The sequence below is a fragment of the Macaca mulatta genome, chromosome 13 (genome assembly GCF_049350105.2).
Source record: "Macaca mulatta isolate MMU2019108-1 chromosome 13, T2T-MMU8v2.0, whole genome shotgun sequence".
NCBI classification, from domain to species: Eukaryota; Metazoa; Chordata; class Mammalia; order Primates; family Cercopithecidae; genus Macaca; species Macaca mulatta.
In genome coordinates this window covers 92147428-92170335 of record NC_133418.1, presented here as the reverse complement: position 1 = coordinate 92170335, position 22908 = coordinate 92147428, and the positions used below count along the sequence as shown (strand labels likewise).

General features: G+C 37.6%; 1 protein-coding gene across 1 annotated transcript in view; it reads left to right on the top strand.

The window, feature by feature from the left end:
• The window catches only part of TTC27 (tetratricopeptide repeat domain 27), a 177032-nt gene that overhangs the window by 139173 nt on the left and 14951 nt on the right, over positions 1–22908 (top strand). The window contains exons 15-16 of the mRNA XM_001106562.4: positions 267–319; positions 4667–4832. Coding sequence (XP_001106562.2) covers positions 267–319; positions 4667–4832 — 219 coding nt within the window. The remainder of the gene's footprint in view (positions 1–266; positions 320–4666; positions 4833–22908) is intronic.

Here is a 22908-nt window from a genome sequence, read left to right as displayed (position 1 = left end):
AAGTCTAAATTTGAAAATAAAATCTTAACTGAATTGCTGATTGGTACAATCATAGTTATATTGCTTGGTTGATTGTTTTAACCTTTTTCTAAATTATAAAAGTTCAGCTTGATTTAATTTTGCTGTATACCTTTAAACACACCTTATTGAAAATTGTGATTTTAAAGAGCATATATTGGACTAGGAAAGTGTGTTGTACTTTTGGTTTCAGCAATAATTTTACCTAAATGAGAATAGTTAATTAACTGAGTCCTCTATCATTTCAGAATGCTGAAGCTTGGAACAATTTATCAACTTCCTATATCCGATTAAAGCAAAAGTAAGTACATCAGACAAATATGAAGAACTTTGCTTCCCAAATAAATGAGTGAGATTTTCTACAACTGAACATTGTTTCAATGTTTCTCCTTGTTTTACCTTTCTCACCCATGTATATGAGATAGAATAACTTAAGTAGAATAGCTTAATTCATACTAAATTAACTTGAATTCTAAATATACAGTGTATTTCTTGAAAACATTTCATATGTAATAAAATAAGAAATGTTACTTGAAATCTTTATGTAGTACTGAAGTTTTACATTCTACATTTTATTACATGATAAAAGCAAACATATGTTTAGTTGGTCAACTCAGTTGACAGTTATTTTTGTTCATTGCTTGCTTTGTACTAGACATTATTCAGAAATGTAAATAAATATGAACCAATGCCTTCAGGGAATGTAGGTTTAAAAAATAAAATACTTTGCCATCTTATTTAAAAAATTGATTAGTGTATAAGCTATTTGTGGCAAATATCAAGTGAGAATACAAAGAAGGCTAAAATAATCATACATGATATTTGTAGCACACTTATTATGTGCCAGCCACTCATTTAGGCTCGTGAGGATCAAAGAAGAGAGAAACTGTGTCATCCTGAATCAGAAATGCTTCTGAGAAGATGTTGGACTCAAGCAGAAATTTGTATAGAAGGGGCAGAGGGATGCCTCTTAGGCAAGGGAAATGGTGTGACCAAATGCAGAATGACAGGAATGAATGTAGTATTTTAGGAGATAGGAAGCAAAATAGTCCAGCTATAGAGTAATGTGAAATATACGGTGAGAGATAAGGTTAGAAAGGTAGGTTGAAGTAAAATTGCAGCATCTTCTGATTATTTGACCAATGAGTTGAGACTGTCCTGTTGAGTATAGGAAGCCAGAGATTTCAGTGTGGTAATTTCATGAAGAAAGAAGCTTTTGGGGAAGATTTATCTGGTGGCAGTATGTGAGGCAGACTAGAGGAAACTGGAGGCTGAGAAACCAGTTAGGACACAGCTGTTATAACAATTCAGGCATGAGATAACTAGAGTGGAAAAAGAGGGGGCAGATGCCAAACTCTTTATAAAGGAGGCAACCCACTAACTGGGCTTCTTGACTGGCTACGAAAAGCAAAGGAAAGGGAAGAGACAAGGACTGCCGTTGCCAAAACTCTAATAAATTAATTAAAAGATGGATGTATTTTCATTTTTATTTGGCCTTACTTTCAAACTTAATTTAATTTTTCTTGGTGGGATCACAAGTTAATTTCTGAAGACATCATTAAATCCATATTACGTGGAGATCATGAAATGCTGCCTCTGCTCTTGGATGATGTAAATAAAGTACTATCTGTTCTACCATTCTCTTCGGAAGATAATATTATGTTCTTGATTGCAACTGAGTGCTAAAACTCTCTGGAGACCTTTTTGGTTTAAAGCAGCAGGCTCGGAAGTCCCTGTCATAGTTGTAGAGTGATCTCAGTGAGTTTTTCTGGCAACTCGGATAAGTTTGTACGTAGTGAAGCTCTTGATACCTTGTCTTCCAGCCCAATCATGTTAGGAATTCTGCTTTCTCTCTTAGGGGTTCTTGCATATTGTTGCTCAACTTTCTTACCTCTTGCAGCTCCACAAATAGGTTTTTGTGCAAAGGTGGAGTTGTAAGGTCTGAGATAAATCATTTTTTTATTCTTTCCTGTTTACTCTTCTTTCTTTGCTAAGGCTCCAGACAAAGCTAATGGGATTGTTACTTCTGAGGCAATTATTAATGCTTCTCTCAGAAGATCCTATTCATGCCTTAAAACGGCCCATTAAACTATTTCTTTTATCCTTTTGTGGTCACAAGATTCTTCACTAAAGTGCTCTCTTTGCTGGTTCATCTGATTCCCCTTGATATCATGTTCCTACCAGTCCCATGGAAAAATGTCTCATCTTCGGATGTAATTTTAATGGTGCAATATCTCTACTATAGAGGGGTTTTGATAAGCGAATCCTGAAATGAAGCACCTTACAAAGAAGCTGTATTTACCAAAAAGGAAAAAAGAATTCATGGAACAATTTTGAGGCTAGGAAATTATGATTAGGGGGATCATAAGGGAGGACATATAGGAAAAAGGATAATCCTCATGGTGTGGATTTTTACTTGTTGAGTTATTTTCCAATAGGATAAATCCTTCACCCCCAACCCCTGAGGATGGGAGAGCTGGGGAGTGTTGGTCTAACACTATTGGAGGCAGTTGTTATTAGATGGAGGTGGTGATATGGTTGAGTAGAGAAAGGAAAAAAAAATTCCATGGAAACAATTTATGACTGAAATTGAAGACATGTTTTCTTTCTTTCTTTTTGAGTTCCCTTGTATTTTTGCAAAAAGGAATCTCTTAGATAGTTCTCTTAGAGTCAATAGATGGTAAATGCTCTTAACTTTGTATATCTAAAAATGTTTCATTTTGCATTTACTCTTGAGTGGTAAGTTTAGCTGATTATAAAAATTTGACTGACAGTTATTTTCAGTCAGCATTTTAAAAGTAATATTCTGTTGTCTTCTGTCATCTTACTGCTAATGAAATAAGTATCTGTCATCACTTCTTTGTAGATTTTAGGAATATCTTTCTTAAATTTCACACAATATTTCTAGATGTTCATTTATCTTTACTTATAGTGCTCAGTATGTGAAATATACTTTTGATCATAGAATTTATGATCAAAAAACTTTTTGAAATTTGTTCATTTCTGGAAAATTATCAGCTTTTATCTTTTGATATAAAGAATCCTGCCATGCTCTGCATTTGTTTACTGTAGAATCTCTATCAGATGTATGTTTTGAGTCTTACCTCTCATTCTTTCCTCTGTCTCTTTCCAGCTTTTATTTTATAATTCGAATTCTGTGTGAACTCCTTACTATTATCTTCCAGTTCATCAGTTTCTCCTTGACTATGTGCATTCTAGTTTTTGTTAGCTATTGAGGGTTTTGTTTATGTTTTTTGAGACAGAATCTCGCTCTGTTGCCCAGGCTGGAGTGCAGTGGTGCGATCTCAGCTCACGGCAACCTCCGCCTCCTGGGTTCAAGGGACTCTCCTGCCTCAGCCTCCCAAGTAGCTGGGACTACAGGCATGCGCCACCATGTCCAGCTAATTTTTGTATTTTTAGTAGAGACAGGTTTTCATCATGTTGGTCAGGATGGTTTCGATCTCCTGACCTCGTGATCCACCCTCCTTGGCCTCCCAAAGTGCTTGGATTACAGTTGTGAGTCACTGTGCCCGGCCTGTTGTTGTTTTAATGCCTTTTTCAATACTAAAATTTCCAGTTAGTTTTTATTCACATCTCCTTGTTCATATTTCATTTCTCCCTGTTTTTGTTTCACAATTTTCTGCTCCTTTTCAGTGTAAATATTTCTTTGTCTCAGTATTCTAAACAAATTTATTTAAAGACTTGATAGATTGTTCCTTAAACAATTAAGAAAAACTTTTTTTCACTCCTCCCTCTACCCCTTAAAATCAGTTTTTTGTTTTTTTTTTTTAAACATGGAGTCTTGCTTTGTTGCCCAGGCTGGAATGCAGGGGCGTGATCTTGGCTCACTGCAACCTTGGCCTCCCAGATTCAAGTGATTCTCATGCCTCAGCCTCCTGACTAGCTGGGATTACAGGCACGTGCCACCACACCCAGCTAATTTTTGTTTGTTTGTTTGTTTGTTTGTTTAGTAGAGATGGGGTTACCCTGTATTGGCCAGCCTGGTCTCGAACTCCTGACCTCAGGTGATCCACCCACCTTGGCCACTCAAAAAGTCCTGGAATTATAGATGTGAGCCACCATGCCTGGCCCCCTTAAAATTTTATCTTTAGTAAATGTATGTCCTGTTGGTTAGTTTTGTTGACTGAGGGTTTTTTTTCTCACAGGGTGTAGAATTTTGGTTAGCAGCATTTTGGTTGCAGATTCATGAGGAGTGTGTTGTTTTGTTTTGACCTCCTTGCCTCTGGTCCCTCCACTACGGTCTGCACCTTTTTTCTGCACCTTTTGTCTTACAGTTTTGCAGTTGTACTTGCTTGACCACTCTGACTCCAGATTTGGAACCTGAGTGTGGCTTCTCCTGAGGTGATACTGGGATTGATACCCAGTTTTAAAATAATGTCCTTGTTACAAGTAAATAGATTAGGAAAGGAGTATCTCTGTATGTATGCTACATATACCATAGGGTCCGTCACTGAATTTTGTAGGGAAGTTTGAGGTGGTTTTGTGGTGTTTGGGTCTCTAATTCTGTTTGTTAATATGAATGAATAAGGACTGACGGTCCACATTAGCATTTTATACATTTAGCTATGCTTTATTCTAATAAAAAAAGAGTTCATTATTGCTCTCTTTAAAATTTGACCTTCAATAGAGTAAAAGCTTTTAGAACTTTACAAGAAGCTCTAAAGTGTAACTATGAACACTGGCAAATTTGGGAAAACTACATCCTTACCAGCACTGATGTTGGGGAATTTTCAGAAGCCATTAAAGCTTATCACCGACTCTTGGACTTACGTGACAAATACAAAGATGTTCAGGTAGGATATTCATATTTTGTTATTTCAGTTTGTGTTTGATATGAATCCTTGATCATACGGTATAAATTATTTCCTTGAATATGCACAGGAAAATTTTGTTAAACACATATAACATATGAAAAAGGTATTTTTTTTCTAGTCAAATATTCTTCATGATATATGGAATTCTGGTATTCTGATGTCAGATTTGTTTGTACAGTCATAAACTGAATATTACTGTGACTCAGTTACGAAAATCTGATGTGTGGGTTACATATATAGTCACTTTGCCGAAACTAAATAAAACACTGTATTACTTAGTACTTTGGGTATCTCAGTGTATTCTCTGACTTGTGGTAGCTGGAATAAGTCCTATACTCATTTTTTGTTCATTCATTTAACAAGCATTTACTGTATATCTTCAGATGGTATGAACAATATAGAGAGGATGGCTAACATTTTCTTTGCAATGTTTCATGAGATGGTGCTCTATTTGGTGGAATAAAGTATCCCTCCAGAATGTATGGGAGACTCAAAGCTGTTGTATCATCCAAAAGATTAAATAGAAAAGACCTTTTTGGTTTAATTGTAGTTGAAGACAATATGCTGTCTTCAGTGTCAAGTGATACTCTGAGATCATGCCACTGCACTCCAGCCTGGGTGACAGAGCGAAACTCTGTCTCAAAGCAAACAAACAAACAAACAAAACTGAATGATAGCCAAGTGAATGGAGGGATAGCAGAGTTTTACATCCCTAGAAAGGGTAGGGGCTGTAGTGAATCTGTTTGCACAGTCCCCTGACAGTCAATAGTTGTCCTGTTCACACTGCTGAAATTTTCCATTGAGATGGTTCTTCCTCTTCTACACTTAGCGCCTTGGCAAAGGGCACTGATGAGACTCTGAACAGATCTCAGTATATTGCAGTATATTGTGACCACTGAAGATAGTGCATATCTCTTGTTTACTGCAATTGTGATTTTTAAGATCTTTCTTTACTAGGAAAGATTTCTGAAACCTGTTCCTAAAATTTCAAGGAGAATACATCACTTATATTGGTAGTATATTCCATCTTACACTTGAAGGAAATTCTATTGTTTTCTTTCATATTAAAAAAAATATACATGAAACATTCACATCCAACACTCCTCATTTAGACATTGCTGCTGAATTGAATTCTTTAGAATTCCTTAGAATCTCACACTGTCAGAGCAAAAAGGGACCTTAGAAGTCCTCTAGGGCTATGCTGAATAGTTTACACACCAAGTCAGAAAGGAGTGTGAAGCTCCCCTCCTTCCTGATAAGCCAGACAGGGGGCTTCTTCAAGCTGTCAGTCTGCTTTATTGCTGCTCATAACTTGGCTATGTCATCTCTTTCTTAATTGTCTTAGAATCGGCTTCCTTGGTCAGTCTGATCCTGTTAATCTTCTGTGCCTCCATTTTCTAACTGATCTGCTTGTCTTTCTGTTGTGAGTGGGATTTCCCCTTAAAATCTATACTTTAACCCCAGTAATCTCCTTCATATCTGCTAAGGATTAGTAACAACTGGCTCACCAGGTTGGCTTTTTGGATCTTGAGAAAATTCTGATCATCCTTTCATGCTTGGCACCAGTAGGAGTTGTTTTATATAAGGTACCCAAATGGGTCTAGGTCTCTCCTCCAATAAGAGACAGACTTATTATATGTGCATGTGAAAGGAAGTGGCTTTTCTGCTTGCTCTTTTATTCTCCTTCACTTCCCAAGGCACGTAGAGCAGGTCAAAGTGGTGTGTGGTAAAATAACAATAATTAATATTTACTGAGGGCTTGCTGTGTGTCTGAGACTATCCTGAGCACTTCACATGTATTAGCTCATTTAATTCTCAACACGGCTGTAGGGGATAGGATTATACTATCATAAGCTATGTCTAACTCTGGATGGATGGATGGATGGATGGATAGATGGATCTTCCCACCCACTTGTTTTAAGGAAACTGATATTAGACAAAATAACTGTTCAAAGATTGTTTGGAAGAGCTGTTATTTGTACATCATAAAGAGTTATAAAGTCATCAAGATAATGCTGATTTTAGTTGACTTAGATGAATTAAGTATGGCAAATCTTGCTAACTCATGTATTCTAAAAGAAAGGCAAGAAAAAGCAAAGCAGAAGCAGTTACAATAGCTGAAAAGGTATTGAAGAATTCTACTTCAATTTCTTTTTTCTTACCACCCCCACCACCCCCAGATTAGGAGTCTCATTCTCTCTCAGGATGAAAAACATTCTTGCTAATGTTTAGATAATACTTCTGTATTTGAGTATCTGTAAAGGTATCGGGAAAGAGGTGATATTTAGAATAATCTATTGGTAGTAACAGTGGTATTATAGATACCAAAGGATATAATTTTGGTTAAAAATAACCTGAGGATGTAGATAGTTGATTCTGATAAAACTTTCAGTTGTGATTTGCCCTGTTGGATGCCAAATCAAAATCATTGGAATTTTAAGAACATTTGCTTAGAAATCTTTCAGCTGGCTGGGCGCAGTGGCTCCTACCTGTAATCCCAGCATTTTGGGAGGCCACGGCGGGAAATTTACTTGAGCCCAGGGGTTTGAGACCAGCCTGCACAACATTGAGAAACCCTTTTTCTACAAAAAAATACAAAAAAATTTAGCTGGGCTTGGTAGTATGTACCTGTAGCTACTCGGGAGGCTGAGGTGGGAGGATCCCTTGAGCCTGGAGAGGTTGAAGCTGCAGTGAGCCATGATCACACCACTGTACTCTAGCCTGGGTGACAGAGCAAGACCCTGTCTCTTAAAAAAAAAAAAAAAAAGAGAAGTCTTTCAGGGGCCTTCCTTAAGAAAGAATAAAAGGACCCAAAATGCATAGAGATGCATTTGAGCATTATTCAGAAAAGGAAAAAAACTCTAAAAAATATATACATATATTTTCCTAATATGAATTCAGATACTATGATTTAACTTTTATCTTAAATAGATTTTTTCAAACATATTTTAGTGGTCATAGTCTTAGCTTCTTACTTTTCTAATCATGGGGAATTTTCAATATAACAAAATCATGTTCTGATTCCGATTTAACATGTTCTAATCCTGTACCTGTTTTTTTCTACTTTATGGATGTGGATTATTGCCATTAAAATTTTTGTGGGGGGGGGTAAATTCATGCTTATTTTAATACAGACATAGGGTAAATTAGCCTCAAATTTTTCTGTTTTTTCCTCACTATTTGTAATTGAAGAATGAGTGGATATACTACCTTTATCATTTTCTTTCTTTTTTGTCCATTTTATAATTTTATTAATAATATTTTAATTGACAAACTCTAATTGTATACATTTATGGAGTAACATATGATGTTTTCATATGTGTATACAATGTGGAATGATTAGATCAGGCTAATTAACATACCCATCACCTTGTTTACCTATCTTTTTATGGTGAGATATTTGACATTTTACTCAGGTATTTTGAAACATACATTATCATTGACTGTAGTCACTGTGCCTTGCAGAAGATCTCAAACTTAATCCTCTGTCTGAAACTTTGTATCCTTTCCCCCAAAATTCCCCATTTCCTCCCCACCCCACCTCCACCCTACCCTGACTCTAGTGACCATCATTCCTTTCTGTATAGTTTGTCATTAGTATTATAGATATGCTACTGATTTTTGTATGTTGATTTTGTATCTGAATTTATTTCATCTAATAGTTTTTACATGGACTCTTTAGGGTTTTTGCTAAGATCATATTGTCAGCAAATAGAGACAATTTTGCTTAGTCCTTACCTATTAGAATATCTGTTATTTCTTTTTTCTTGCCTAATTGCTCTGTCTAGGACTTCCAGTACTATGTTGAAAAAAACCTTTGTCCTAATTTTGACTAATGTATGGTTTGGTAAGACCCAGGAATGCTTTTCTATAACAACACTTATTTGTATTTATTTCTAGATTATACATATTTTTATTCATCTATGATAAAACTGATTTTCATGTTTCTACATAATTAGTTCCTGTTCAGTTTTCCAGTTTTTGACTATTATAAATAATGTCATGAATATCCTTGCAGACAAATCCTCATATATAGCCATACCTCTTTCCTCAAGGTAAATTCTAATGTTGATTTGTTGGGATATTTTTCCTTTTCTTCCTTCTTTCTTTTTCTGGATACCTTGGGCAACATTTTGGGAAAATAATTTAAGTATTGCAGTATTGACATTCATTTGCTGTTTATATGTGGAAGAGGAAGGAAAGGGGATTAACATATATTGAGTGCTTACTATGTTTCTGCCACTTAACACAGATTATCTTTTATTAGGCATACAGTATGTGAGGTGGATACTAAATATTCCTCATTTTATAGTTGATTAATGTGAGACCCAGAGAGCTTATATAACTTGAGCAGTAATTTGGCTAGTAGGAACCGAAGACAGAAATCATAGGTAGGCATGTCTTATTTTTTTCTTTATGTCACGCCTTGAAGTCTGTAGAGAAGATTTATGTCAAAAGCACATTTTCCCATCATATTAACGTGCTTGTGAACTGTATCTAACAAAGGTTTTTAAAAATTCAGGCTTAATTTGCAGATAATAAGCCAGGCATGGTGGCATATGCTTACAGCCCCAGCTACTTGTGAGGCTACAGCAGGAGGATTACTTAAGCCCTGGAGTTTGAGGTTTCAGTGAGCTGTGATTGTGCCACCGCACTCCAGCCTGGGCAACAGAGCGAAACCTCATCTCAAAAAAATATGAAATAAAATAACAAAAAAAAATGCAGATAATTTTAACTAGTATATATTCTTAGGTAATCACCACCCCAAATAGTTATGGAACATTTTCATTATTACAGGAAGTTATCTTACGTGCATTTCCAGTCAGTCGAAATATCACCTCTTTTCCCCATGAGGCAACTACTTTCTGATTTCTGTCTCCACAGTTCAGTTTTGCTTTTTCTTGAATACCATATAGATAGAATCATACAATATGTATCCTTGCATATTGAGGTTGTCCTTTGTGTGTATTTTTATTTGATGCTTTCTTTGGGGACAGGAGAAGATGGTGTTGATGTACAGTGAGGCAAGTTGCCAATGAAACTGAAGTCCTGGGACACTTGCTGGCTGTGCATTACCTGAAAGTAAAAGGAGGAGGGAATGGATATATGTTATACAAAGTGTAGCTTTAGAAAATAGGTATTCTCACCATTTAACTGTTGAGGTACCTGAGGCTCAGCAAAGTGAATTAATAGGTCGATTTCTTATAGCTAGCGAGCAGGAAAGCTAAGTCTTGACATCTGGCCTATTTAACCTAAAGCCCTTTCCACGGTCTAAGAACTGTTTTTTGGTTTTGTTTTGTTTTGTTTTTTGTTTTTTTTCTGAAGCACTAAAAAAGACAATGCTAAACTGCCTATCTCTATCTGATAACTGAGGTTTGGGGAAGCCAAGGGTCAGGGTTATCAGACCAGGAAATAGAACAAGTACTTAGAGAGCTCCAAGTGGAGCAGGGAGCTAGCCAAGCAGGGGAGGTGGGAAATTGCTTCATTCCTGGCCTGGAGCCCTCCTGAAGTTTTTGTAATGGGTCCTAAAGCAGTCCTATTCCTTCCTGCTCTGAGGACCTCCAGGATTCAAAGGGTCAGTGCCTTGCGCTGTAGGCCAAGACTTTGATGAGACTAGCCCAGAGAAGTCAAGGTTAGTGTTGGGAAACAATAGTTAAAGTTTCTCTTTGTGGAGATTCTTCTACATTTATGTTGGAATTGCCACTGCTGTATGTGAGAGGCCTTCAACTCTCTTCATAGGCCAGTGTTAGTTTCCCAGTCATTCTCTGCTTGCTGCATTCCCTGAGTGTGGTTCCTGATGGAGGTGAGAAATAGGGTTGAGATAGAGAATGAAACATAAGTTCTACTATTGCCTAAATGAAATCGAGATGTGAGTAAGGGATTTAAAGGCCATTACATGAACTCAGTGGCATGGTATTGGTTTGGGTGGGATATGAGGGCTATAGAGCTGTTTATACTGATTAAAATGAAATCTATCACATACAAAGAATCCTCAGTAAGATTATCAGCAGATTTCTCATCATAAACTTTGGAGGCCAGAAGGCAGTGGGCTGATATTTTCAAAGTGCTAAAAGAAAAAAACTGTCAATCAGGAATCCTTTATCTGGCAAAACTGCCTTTCAAAAGTGAGGGAGAAATTAAGGCATTCCCAGATAACCAAAAGTTAAGGAAGTTGATTACCACTAGAACTGCCCTGCAAGAAATGCTCAAGGGGGTCCTACAGGGTGAAAAGAAAGGACACTAGACAATAACTCAAAGCTGGATAGAGAAATAAACATCTCAATAAAGATAAATATAAGAACAATTATAAAAACTAATATTATTGCAACAATGTTTATTGTTGTTGTTGTTTGAGATGGAGTCTTGCTCTGTTGCCCAGGCTGAAGTGCAATGGCGTGATCTTGGCTCACTGCAACCTCTGCCTCCGGGTTCAAGTGATTCTCCTGCCTCAGCCTCCTCAGTAGCTGGGATTATAGGTGCCTGCCACCACGCCCGGCTAATTTTTGTATTTTTAGTAGAGACAAGGTTTCACCATGTTGGTCAGGCTGGTCTTGAACTCCTGACCTCAGCTGATACATCCACCTCGGCCTCCCAGAGTGCTGGGATTACAGGCGTGAGCCACCGGCCTGTTATGATGTTTTTTTAACTGTAGTCTTTGTTTTCCACATGATTTAAGAGACTATACACTAAAGAAAACAGTTATTAGTCTAAAAGCTAATAGTATTGTAACTTTGCTTTGTAGCTCCATATTTTGCTTTCTATGTAATTTAAGAGGCTAATGCATTAAACATATTAGTGTATGTTTTGGGGCACACCATTTATAAAGATGTAATTTTGTGACATCAACAACCAAAAGGGGTGAGTATGGCTCTGTTAGAGAAGCAGGGATTTTGTATGTTAATGAATTTTATAATAGACATATATAAAACATTCTACCCAACAGCAGCATACGTATTCTTCCCAAGCGCACATGGGACATTATCTAGGAGAGACAATATGATAGGTCGTAAATTAAGTCTCAGTAGATTCAAAAAGATAAATGTCATAGAAAGTATCTTCTTTGACTACCCGAGGATGAAATTACAAATCAGTAACAGAAGTAAAACTAGAAAATTCACCAAATTATGGAAAATAAACAACACACTCTTAGTCAATGTATCAAAAAAGAAATCACAAGATAAATTAGAAAATACTAAAAATGAATGAAAATGAAAATACAACATACCAAAACTTGTAGGACACAGCGAACGCATTGCTAAGGAAGAAATTTGTAACTCTAAATGCTTACTTTAAAACACAAGAAATATTTCAAACAATAACTTTACAACATAAAGAGCAAACTAAACCCAAGGCTAGCAGAAGGAAGAAAATAAGAATAAAGATTAGAATAGTGATAAATGAAATAGACAGTAGAGAAAAATCAGTGAAACTAAAAATTAGGTCTTTGAAAAGATTAATAAAATGGACAAACTTTTAGATAGAGGGACTAAGAAAAAAAAAGTAGACTCAGATTACTGAAATCAGAAATGAAAATGGGGACATTACTACTGATTCTACAGAAATGAAAAGATTATAAGAGAATATTGTGAACAAGTATATGTCAACAAAGTGGATAACCTAGATGAAATAGACAAATTTCTAGAAACACAAAACCTACCAAGACTAAATCATAAAGAAATAAGACATCCAAATAGATGTATAACTATTAAGGAGATAGAATCAGGAATCAAAAATCTCTCAACAAAGAAAAGCCCTGGACCTGATGGATTCACTGGTAAGTTGTATCAAACATGTAAAGAAGTCACAACAATCTTTCTCAAACTTTTCCAAAAAATTGAAAAGGAAGGAACACCTCTTGGCTCATGCTATGAGGCCAGTATTATCCTGATACCAAAGCCAGGCAAAGACACTACAAAAAAACCCCAAAAAACCACAGACCAAAATCTCTTATGAACGTTGATGCAAAAACCCTTAACAAAATACTAGCAAATTGATTCACTAGCATATAAAAAGGATTATACACCATGACCAAGTGGGATCTATTCCTGGAATTTGAGGATGGTTCAACATATGAAATAGATCAATGTAATAGACTGCATTAACAGAATGAGGGGGAAAAAATGTCACCTGATTGTCTCAATTAATGTTGAAAAAGCATTTGAAAAAATTCAGCACACATTCCTGATTTAAAAAACACTCAACAAGCTAGGAATAGAAGGGAGCAGCCTCAACATAATAAAAGCCAGATATGAAAAACCCACAGCAAACATCATACTTAATGGTGAAAGACTGAAAGCTTCTTTTCTTATTTATTTATTTATTTATTTATTTATTTAGAGACAAAGTCTTGCTCTGCTGCCTAGGCTGGAGTGCAGTGCCACGATCTCAGTTCACTGCAGCCTTCACCTCCCAGGCTCAAGTGATTCTCCTGTGTCACCCTCCCAAGTAGCTGCAACTACAGGCACATGCCACCATGCCGAGCTAATTTTTGTATTATTATTATTATTATTTTTTTTTTTTTAGTAGAGATGGGGTTTCACCATGTTGGCCAGGCTGGTCTTGAACTCCTTACCTTAGGTGATCCACCCACCTTGGCCTTCCAAAGTGCTGGGATTATAGGCGTGAGCCACCGCTCCCAGCCTGAAAGCTTCTTTTCTAAGATCGGAAACAATGCAAGGATGCTTGCTTTCACTTCCGTTCATCACAGCACTGGAAGTTCAAGGCAGAGCAATTATACAAGAAAAAGAAATAAAAGACATCCAAATTGGTAAGAAATAAAATTATCTGTTTGCAGATGATGTGATCTTGTATGTAGAAAATGCTAAAGATTCCACAAAAAAGCTCTTAGAACTAATAAATGAATTCAGGACAGTAGCAGGATACAAAGTCAGCAAGCAAAAATCAGCTGCATTTCTGTACACTAACAGTGAACAATCCCAAAAGGAAATTATGAAAACAATTCCATTTACAATAGCATATAAAATACTTTGGAATTAAGTTAACTAAGGAAGTAAAAATCTTGGACCACAAAAACTAGAAAACATGATGAAAGAGATTAAAGAAGATATAAATAAATGGAAACACATCTTGTATTCATGGATTGAAAGACTTAACATTGTTGTCAATACTACCCAAAGTGATGTCTGGATTTCAGTGCAGACTGCACTGAAAAAATAAAGAGGAGACTCAAATTACTGAAATCAGAAATGAAAATGGGGACATTACTACTGATTCTATAGAAATAAAAAGATTATAAGAGAATATTGTGAATAAGTGTATGCCAACAAAGTGGATAACCTAGATGAAATAGACAAATTCCTAGAAACTCAAAACCTACCAAGACTAAATCATGAAGAAATAGGAAATCTGAATGGATTGGTTTTTCACAGAAATAGAAAAACCTATCCTAAAATTCTAATGGAATCTCAGGAGACCATGGGTAGCCCAAACAACTTTTAAAAAGGACAACAAAACTAGAGGACTCACGCTTCCTGATTTCAAAACTTACCACAAAACTGTAGTAGTCAAAACAGTGTGGTACTGGCATAAAGACAGACATATAGACCAATGGAATTGAACTAAGAGCCCAGAAATCTTTGCATATATGGTCAAATGATTTTTTTTTTCTTTTTTTTTTAAGAGATAGTGTCTCAGCTGGGCATGGTGGCTCATGCCTGTAATCCCAGCACTTTGGGAGGATGAGGCGGGCAAATCACCTGAGGTCAGGACTTCGAGACCAGCCGGCCAACATGGTGAAACCCCATCTCTACAAAAAATACAAAAATTAGCTGGGCATGGTGGTGCAGCCTGTAGTCCCAGCTACTGGGGAGGCTGAGGCAGGATAATCACTTGAACCTGGGAGGCAGAGGTTGCAGTGAGCCGAGATTGTGCCACTGCTCCATCCTGGGGGACAGAGTGAGAGTCTGTCTCAAAAAAAAAAAAAAAAAAAAAGAGACAGTGTCTCACTCTGTCAAACAGGCTGGAGTGCAGTGGCATGATCATAGCTTACTGCCACTGCAGTTTTGAACTCCTGGGCTCAAGCAGCCCTCCTGCCTCAGCTTCCTAAGTAACTAGGACCACAGGATATGCCTCCACATCTAACTAATTGTGTGTGTGTGTGTGTGTGTGTGTGTGTGTGTGTGTGTGTGTGTGTGTGTGTGTTTTCCTGTGGAGACAGCATCTTGCTGTGTTGCCAAAGTTGGTCTCCATCCCCTCAGCTCAAACAGGCTACCCACCTCTGCCTCCCAAAGTGCTGGAATTGCAGGCATGAGCTTCTGCGCCTGACTCAAATGATTTTTGACAAGGGTGCTAAGACCATTCAATGGGGAAATTTCAACAAATTGTCGTGGGAAAACTGCATATCCACATGCAAAAGAATAAAGTTGGACCCTTACCTAACACTGTATACACATGCTAACTCAAAATGAATCAAAGACTTAAATTTAAGAGCTACAACTGTAAAACTCTTAAAAGTAAACATAGGGCAAGAACTTTATAACAGTAGATTTGGCAGTGATTTCTTGGATGACATCAAAAGCACACGCAATAAAAAGAAAAAACAGACAAATTGGACTTTGTGAAAATTTAAAAATTTTGTGCACCAAAAACAGTATCAATGGAGTAAAAAGACAACTCACAGAATGGAAGAAAATATTTGCAAGTAATATATTTGATAAGGGAATAATATCCAGAATATATAGAGGACTCCTAAAATTCAACGACAACAAAACCCTGTTTACAGCCCAATTAAAAAAATGTGCAAAGGAGTTGAATAGACATTTCTTCACAGAAGATAAACAAATGAACAATAAGCATATTAAAAGATGCTCAGCACCACTAATCATTAAGGAAATGCAAATCAAATTAGATACTACCTTACACCCACTAGGATGGCTACTAGCAAAAAATTAAAAAGAAAAAAAACAGAAAATAGGCTTGGCGCAGTGGCTCACAACTGTAATCCCAGCACTTTGGGAGGCCGAGGAGGGCAGATCATGAGGTCGGGAGATTGAGACCATCCTGGCTAACACGGTGAAACCCCATCTCTACTAAAAATACAAAAAATTAGCCAGGCATGGTGGTGGGTGCCTGTAGTCCCAGCTATTTGGGAGGCTGAGGCAGGAGAATGGAGTGAACCCAGGAGGTGGAGCTTGTAGTGAGCCAACATGGCGCCACTGCACTCCAGACTGGGCGAGAGAGCGAGACTCTGTCTCAAAAAAAAAAAAAAAAAAAGAAAAGAAAATAATAAGTGTTGACAAGGACATGGAGAAATTGGAATCCTTGTGCGCTGTTGGTGGGAATGTAAAACAGTACAGCTGCTGTGGAAAACAGTATGGTAGTTCCTTTAAAAATCGAAAATGGAATTACCATATGGTCCAGCACTTTTACTTCTGGATGTATACCCCAAAGAATTTAAAGCAGAATCTCTAAGAGAAATGTGTATACTTACATTCATAGCATCGTTATTCACAATAGCTAAAACATGGAAGCAACCCAAATTCCCATCTGTGGATGAATGGATACACAAAATGTGGTATGTACATACAATGGAATATTAGTCTTAAAAAGGAAGGAAATTGTGACATATGCTACAAAATGGATGAACCTGGAGGAGATTTATGTTAGTGAAGTAAACCAGTCACAAAAAGACAAATACTCTATGATTCCACTTATATGAAGTACTTAGAGTAGTCAAAATCATAGACACAGAAAGTAGAATGGTCGTTGGGGCTGAAGAGAGAAGGAATGAAGAGTTATGGCTTAATGGGGTAGGGTTTCAGTTTTAAGGTGAAAATAGTTATGGAGATGGATGCTGGTGATGGTTGTACAACATTATGAATGTATTTAATACTGATGAATTGTACATTTAAAAATGGTTAATATTCTAAATTGCATGTTATGTGTATTTTACTAAAATGAGAAAGAGTAGAGGAAAAAAATCTAAGTATCCAAGTCTAAAAAGTTTATCAGATTAGTTTATGATACACCAAACAAACTCCAGATAGACTAAATCTATGCTAAATGTTTTTTAATCTCATAGAAAAATTAGGAACAGGCAATAGAAGTAGATAGTGATAAAAGTTCTTGAACTCTGAAGCAGTAAAAGAAAGCTGGAAGGAATTTTTATGATCACATTTAAAAAATATGTGACAAGATATTTGTAACAAATAAGAAAGATAAAAAGCTAATAATATCCTTCTTATATAAAGAGTTAACATCTGCTGCAGGAATGAAATGGAACAGAATAGAGAATTCAGAAACAGATTCAAGTAGGAATGAGAATTTAGTACGTAATAATGATGGCATTTTAAATCTGTGGGATAAAAATAGGATATTTAATACGTATTGAAATAGCTGCCCAAACGTTTAGGACCAAAAGCTTGAAACCAAAATAAATTCAGTTAAATAAAATATTTAAATTGGAATTTCTTGAGAAGCAGGATGTGTTGTAGGGAAGAGCACATACTCTGGAGTTAGGCAGCCCATTTCTGCCAGTCACTGGCTGTGTCGACTTGGGCAATTTGCTTAACCACTTTGCCTCAGTTCCAAGCGATACCTGCCTAGTAGGATTCTTGTGAGGATTAAATGAGTTAATAGACTATTAAGAGGAGTAAATTAGTTAATATATGTAAAGGGCTGGGAACAGTACCTGGCAGATACATACAAGTGCTGTTTTTTGTTTTTTGGTTTTTTTTTTTTTTTTGAGACAGAGTCTCGTCCTGTCACCCAGGCCGGAGTGCAATGTCATGATCTCAGCTCACTGCATCCTCCGCCTCCCAGGTTCAAGTGATTCTCCTGCCTCAGCCTCTTGAGTAACTGGGATTACAGGCACCTGCCACCATGCATGGCTAATTTTTTGTATTTTTAGTAGAGATGGGGTTTCACCATGTTGGCCAGGCTGGTCTCAAACTCCTGACCCCATGATCTGCCTGCTTTGGCCCCCAAAGTGCTGGGATTACAGGTGTGAGCCACTGTGCCTGATCCTTTATTTTAATTTTATTTTTATTATTTTTTTTTGAGATGGAGTCTCGCTCTGTTGCCCAGGCTGGAGTGCAGTGGCACAATCTCGGCTCACTGCAACCTTCACCACCTGGGTTCAAGCAGTTCTCCTGCCTCAGCCTCCCAAGTAGCTAGGATTACAGGCATGCGCCACTATGCCCAGCTAATTTTTGTATTTTTTTAGTAGAGACGGGGTTTCACCATGTTGGCCAGGATAATCTCAAACTCCTGACCTCAAGTGATCCACCTGCCTCGGCCTCCCAAAATGCTGGGATTACAGGCATGAGCTACCGCGCCTGGTCACAAGTGCTGTTTAAATGTAGCTGCTGTCATCCTCATTGTCATCACTGAAAATATGACACCATAAAAGCACTAAAAGAAAGCATGGCAAATATTTTTATTGGCTTGGTGATGAAGAAGATATTTTTTATCATGACAAAAAGCCATACTTCATTAAGGAAAAGATCAAGAGATTTGATATTTAAAACTTATGCACATGCAAAAAAAAGGACTTCTGGCCAGTGAGTGGGGTACTTTAGGTCACCAGCCATAGTAAGGGTAGGCTGTGACAGTGACATTCATATGTTTATTGCTTTCTGAACTAAAACCAGAAAATGATTTCCAGAAGCCAGGAGAGTGTCCTAGGAAGTTTTTCTCAGTGTTTTAACTGTCTTAGTCTTTCTGCTTAAAAATGCAATGTTAGTTTTCTAGGGCTACAATAACATATTACCACAAACGTGCTGCCTTGAAACAACAGAAGTTTGTTCTCCCCACTGAGTTCTAGAGACCAGAAGTCAAGTTCGAAATCAAGGTGTTGACATGGCCATGTTCCTCTGCAGACGCTAGGGAAGAGTCTTTCTGCACCTCTTCCAGCTTCTTGTGGCCCCTGGCGTTTCTCAGCTATGGCAGCCTAACTCCCATCACTGCCTCCATTTTCACCTCCTCTCCTCTGTGTGTTCCCTTCTTCTGAGGAAGAAGTCATTGGAATTAGGCCAACTCTAGTCCAGAATGACACCTCATCTTAACTAGTTAACATTGCAAAGACCCTATTTCAGGTCAGATTCTGAGGTTCTGGGTGCACATGAATTTTGGGGGAATGTTATTCAGCCCACCACACCACAGCTTTTGTGCTCTATTTCAGGAAGAAAACAGTTGTAGCAGTAGCATTGAGAATAGCGGTGTTCATGAAGAGGGGAGTAGATCCAGTACCTCACTGGGAGCTGTTAGTGGTAGCAGAAGTGACAGGCACAGAGGTATAGCAAGGGAAGACCAGAAAGACCTCAACCACTCCTATGAAAGTCTTGCCTTTAGTGAACACCACCAGAGATTTGAACATCTGGAAGTGACAAAAGAGCTGATGAGACTAGGAAGGGAGTTGATGGAAAACTAATAAAACTTTTTAAAAGAGACACAAACTTAGTCATATACAATATTGGGAGATAAGACTGGAATCCCAGGTCATGTGGGACAAATTAGGATTTCTGAGAAGTTTCTGTTATTAGTCTTCAGCAGATTATCCCTGAAAGAATTTGTGTATATGGATATGTGCATATTCTAGGAAGAGGATGAAAAACTCTCATTAGATCCACAAGGGTGTCCAGAACCCCAAGGAAAAAAACCCAGAGATTAAAGTTTATCTTTGGAGTAGACTGTTAGATTTAGTTTTCAGATGAAAAGGCAAGTGGGCCTTTCCTTATAAACATCATGAATTAAAATTTACCTTTATAACTTGTTACAGTACAAAGAGGAAAATATCACGAAATGCATTTATTTAGTGCCTAGTTTTTAAAAGTTACCGATGTTTTAAACTGTGTATAAATAATTTTTAAAACTTACTTTTCCCTATTATCAGCCCATTTCTCTGGTGCTCTTTTTGTAGTCAATCCCTCAAGACAGGCATCTCTCCACATTATTTCTGCTTCCTCTCCTCATCCTTTTTGGAACTTACGCCATTGCAGTTTTATCTCCCCTAGTCCACTTAGAGTACTGTTGTCAAGTTCCGATTGCCACATCCAGTGGACAGTTGCTGGTCCTCAGGTTTCCAGCAATATTAAACACCATTGCTTTCTCCTTTCTTCTCCGTTGGCTTCCAGAATTCCACACTTCTTATCGCACCAGCTGCTGCATCCAAATCTTCTTTGCAGACTCATCCTCGTCTTCCCTTCTCTGTGAGAACAACCCCAAGTTCAGTCCTCACATTATTTTTCTTCCCCATATATATTGCTACCCAAGGGGGCTCATCTCTTCCCTTAGTTTTCTTCTCACTTCCAGAGAATACATATTATAAAAACAAGTTACAAGATTTTCTACACATGACCCTTTAACTCTTTTTCACATAGGTTGTTGAATTTGTTTATTTTATCATGGTTGTACTTTTGGATGTCTTAATTTTTTTCCCGTTGGCTCATATTTCCCTGGGGTATTGTCTGTTCAACTGGTAATATATATTTGATGGGAGGGGCTAAAGCTCAGGACCTAACTTGTGACCTTCCTGGTGAGGCTGGGCCATAGGGGGAGCTCACCCATTGGATACACTTTGCCACTGCCACCTCCCACCACCACCGAGTGGCCTGGTTCCTCAGGATACCTCCCTTACCTTCACTGGACATTGCTCTTTTCCAGTACCCATCTTCCTGAGTAGTTATCTAACCTCAATGAGTAGAGGGCAAAGTAGAAGGGCACCCTTAGGGGCCAGCCAGGCTGCCCAAGCCCTTGCTGTCTGCTCTCCACCCTAGCCAGGCCTTTTGCCTTGATGTGCACACATGGTCCCTGCTTTGTACTGGGTTGGCACTGCTGTTTCAGTCTCTCCAGGCTGATGGTAAATGTCATGGATAGTAGGAAGTGGAAGTAAAAGGGACAGATAAACACTTTTCTCAGCCCATCTGTGAACCTTGGCACCTAGCCCTTTTCCACCTGAGCTATATTCTTCACCATATTAGGATCCAACCCGCTTCTGTCTCCCCAGGGTTTCTCACATGTTTACTGTACTTTTTCAGATCATTAACTTTCCTTTTTTCAAGCAAGGTTGATGTTGTGCGAGGTTAGGATTCAGAAGTAGTTGGCAACTTGTGTTAGTTTATAATGAAGATTAACAATAAAGCTTCACATTGGGGAAAAATGAGTTCAGTACAAAATAAGAAAAAAATGTAAGCCAGGCATGGTGGCTCATGCCTGTAATCCCAGCACTTTGGGAGTCTGAGATTGGTGGATCACCTGAGGTCAGGAGTGACCAGCCTGGGCAACATGACGAAACCCCATCTCTACTAAAAATATGGAGAATTAGCCGTGTGTGGTGGCATGCATCTGTAGTCCCAGCTACTTGGGAGGTTGAGGCACTAGAATCACTCGAACTCTGGTGGTGGATGTTGCAGTGAGCCGAGATTGTACCACTGTGCTCCAGCCTGGGTTACAGAGCGAGACTCCATCTGAAAGAAAGAAGAAGAAAGAAAAGAAAAGAGGGAGGGAAGAAAGAAAGAAAGAGAGAGAGGGAGAGAAAGAGAGAAAAAATGTAAATTTCTTAGAAAGGAAATATATTTAGTCCACAAACATTTGGAAATGTTTAAGGAAATGGAAAAGTTTAACTTTACTAATAATGAAAGAAACATAGTTCAGAATAATAGCTGCGTATACCTTTTGTAGAATAAAATACCAAAGATTAAAAAATATTTATATACCCAGTGCTGGTAATATGCAATTAAATGACATTTTCATACACAGTACTATTCATTGGCGCCTAATTTGATTTAGCCCTTTTAGAGAATACCTCATTTATCTCTTAAAATATTTAATCTCTTAAAATATTTATTCTCTTAACTCCATAATTCTGTTTCTGGAATTCTAACCTAAGGAAAGGTTCAGTATGAAAAAAGTCTTTAGGCACAAAGATATGCACTGAAGTGTTTTATTTATACTACTACTGATAACAGTGGCAGCACATGGAAACAGCCTAGTGATCTAAGTGCGGGGGAATTGCTAAATAGATTATGGTCTATCAACCCAGTGTAATATCTTTAATCTATCAAAATACTATACTTAAAGGGTATGTGGAAAACGTGAAAAAAATTCTATAGCATAATGTTACAGTGAAAAAGGAAGATAAAACAGTTTATGTAATATTATATTATAAAACTTACACATAATAAAAAGATTAGAAAGAAATTTACTCTGTTAGTAATGTTTGTGATTGGCCGATAAACCCAATAAAAATTTTCTTTTTTAAATGTTGTATTAGCTCTGATGTGGAGGAAATTCTAATTTAAAAAAAAATACAAAAACAAAACCCATTCTGGTTCTGGTTGATTCGAGATTTAGCAAAGAAATGATAATGAAATGATAAAAATTACTAGCATACGTATTTCTTAAAAGAGAAACCTTTCCAATGTAAAAGAACTAAATAGAAAGGAAGAAAGAGAAGTGGGGAGCTGTGCTTTGTAAATTAATGTGGCAAATGCTTGATAACAGGATCCAGGACTCAGACTGAATTCCCGTTCAAGCCTGAAGCCTGCTTTCCCTAGGTGTGACCTGGGAGAGGTTCTTCAGCTGCTCTGTGCTCCAGTTTGTTCATCTGAACAATGCACATAACAACAGCATTGTCCTCATAGGGTTGTTGGGTGGGTTACATGGGCTCATAAAGCATGTGGCACATGAGCCATAAAGGAAGGGCTATATATGTAAGAGGTGTTATCTACCTCATTGTTTTCATCTCCTTATCCTTATCTAAGCTCAGGAGTCACAGGTCTCTGGTGATCAGAATCCAGCTTCATGACCTACTTGCTGTGTAACCATGAGAAAGTTGGTTTTACCTCTTTAAGCCTCAATTTTTTTATTTGTAAAGTAGGGGTAATAAAGTACCTGCTTCCTAGGGTTATTGTGAGAACTTAATGAGATCAGGTAGGTCACATGCTTAGCACAGGGCTTGACACATAGTGAGTGCTCACAGCAGAAATAGTAGGGAGGTATCAAGGGCTGACACCATGGTGGTGAATTCTGTTTTTCTTGAGTTGTATTTTGAACCATAAGGAAACATGGAAGTGAGCTAATGGGCAGGGCAGTACAG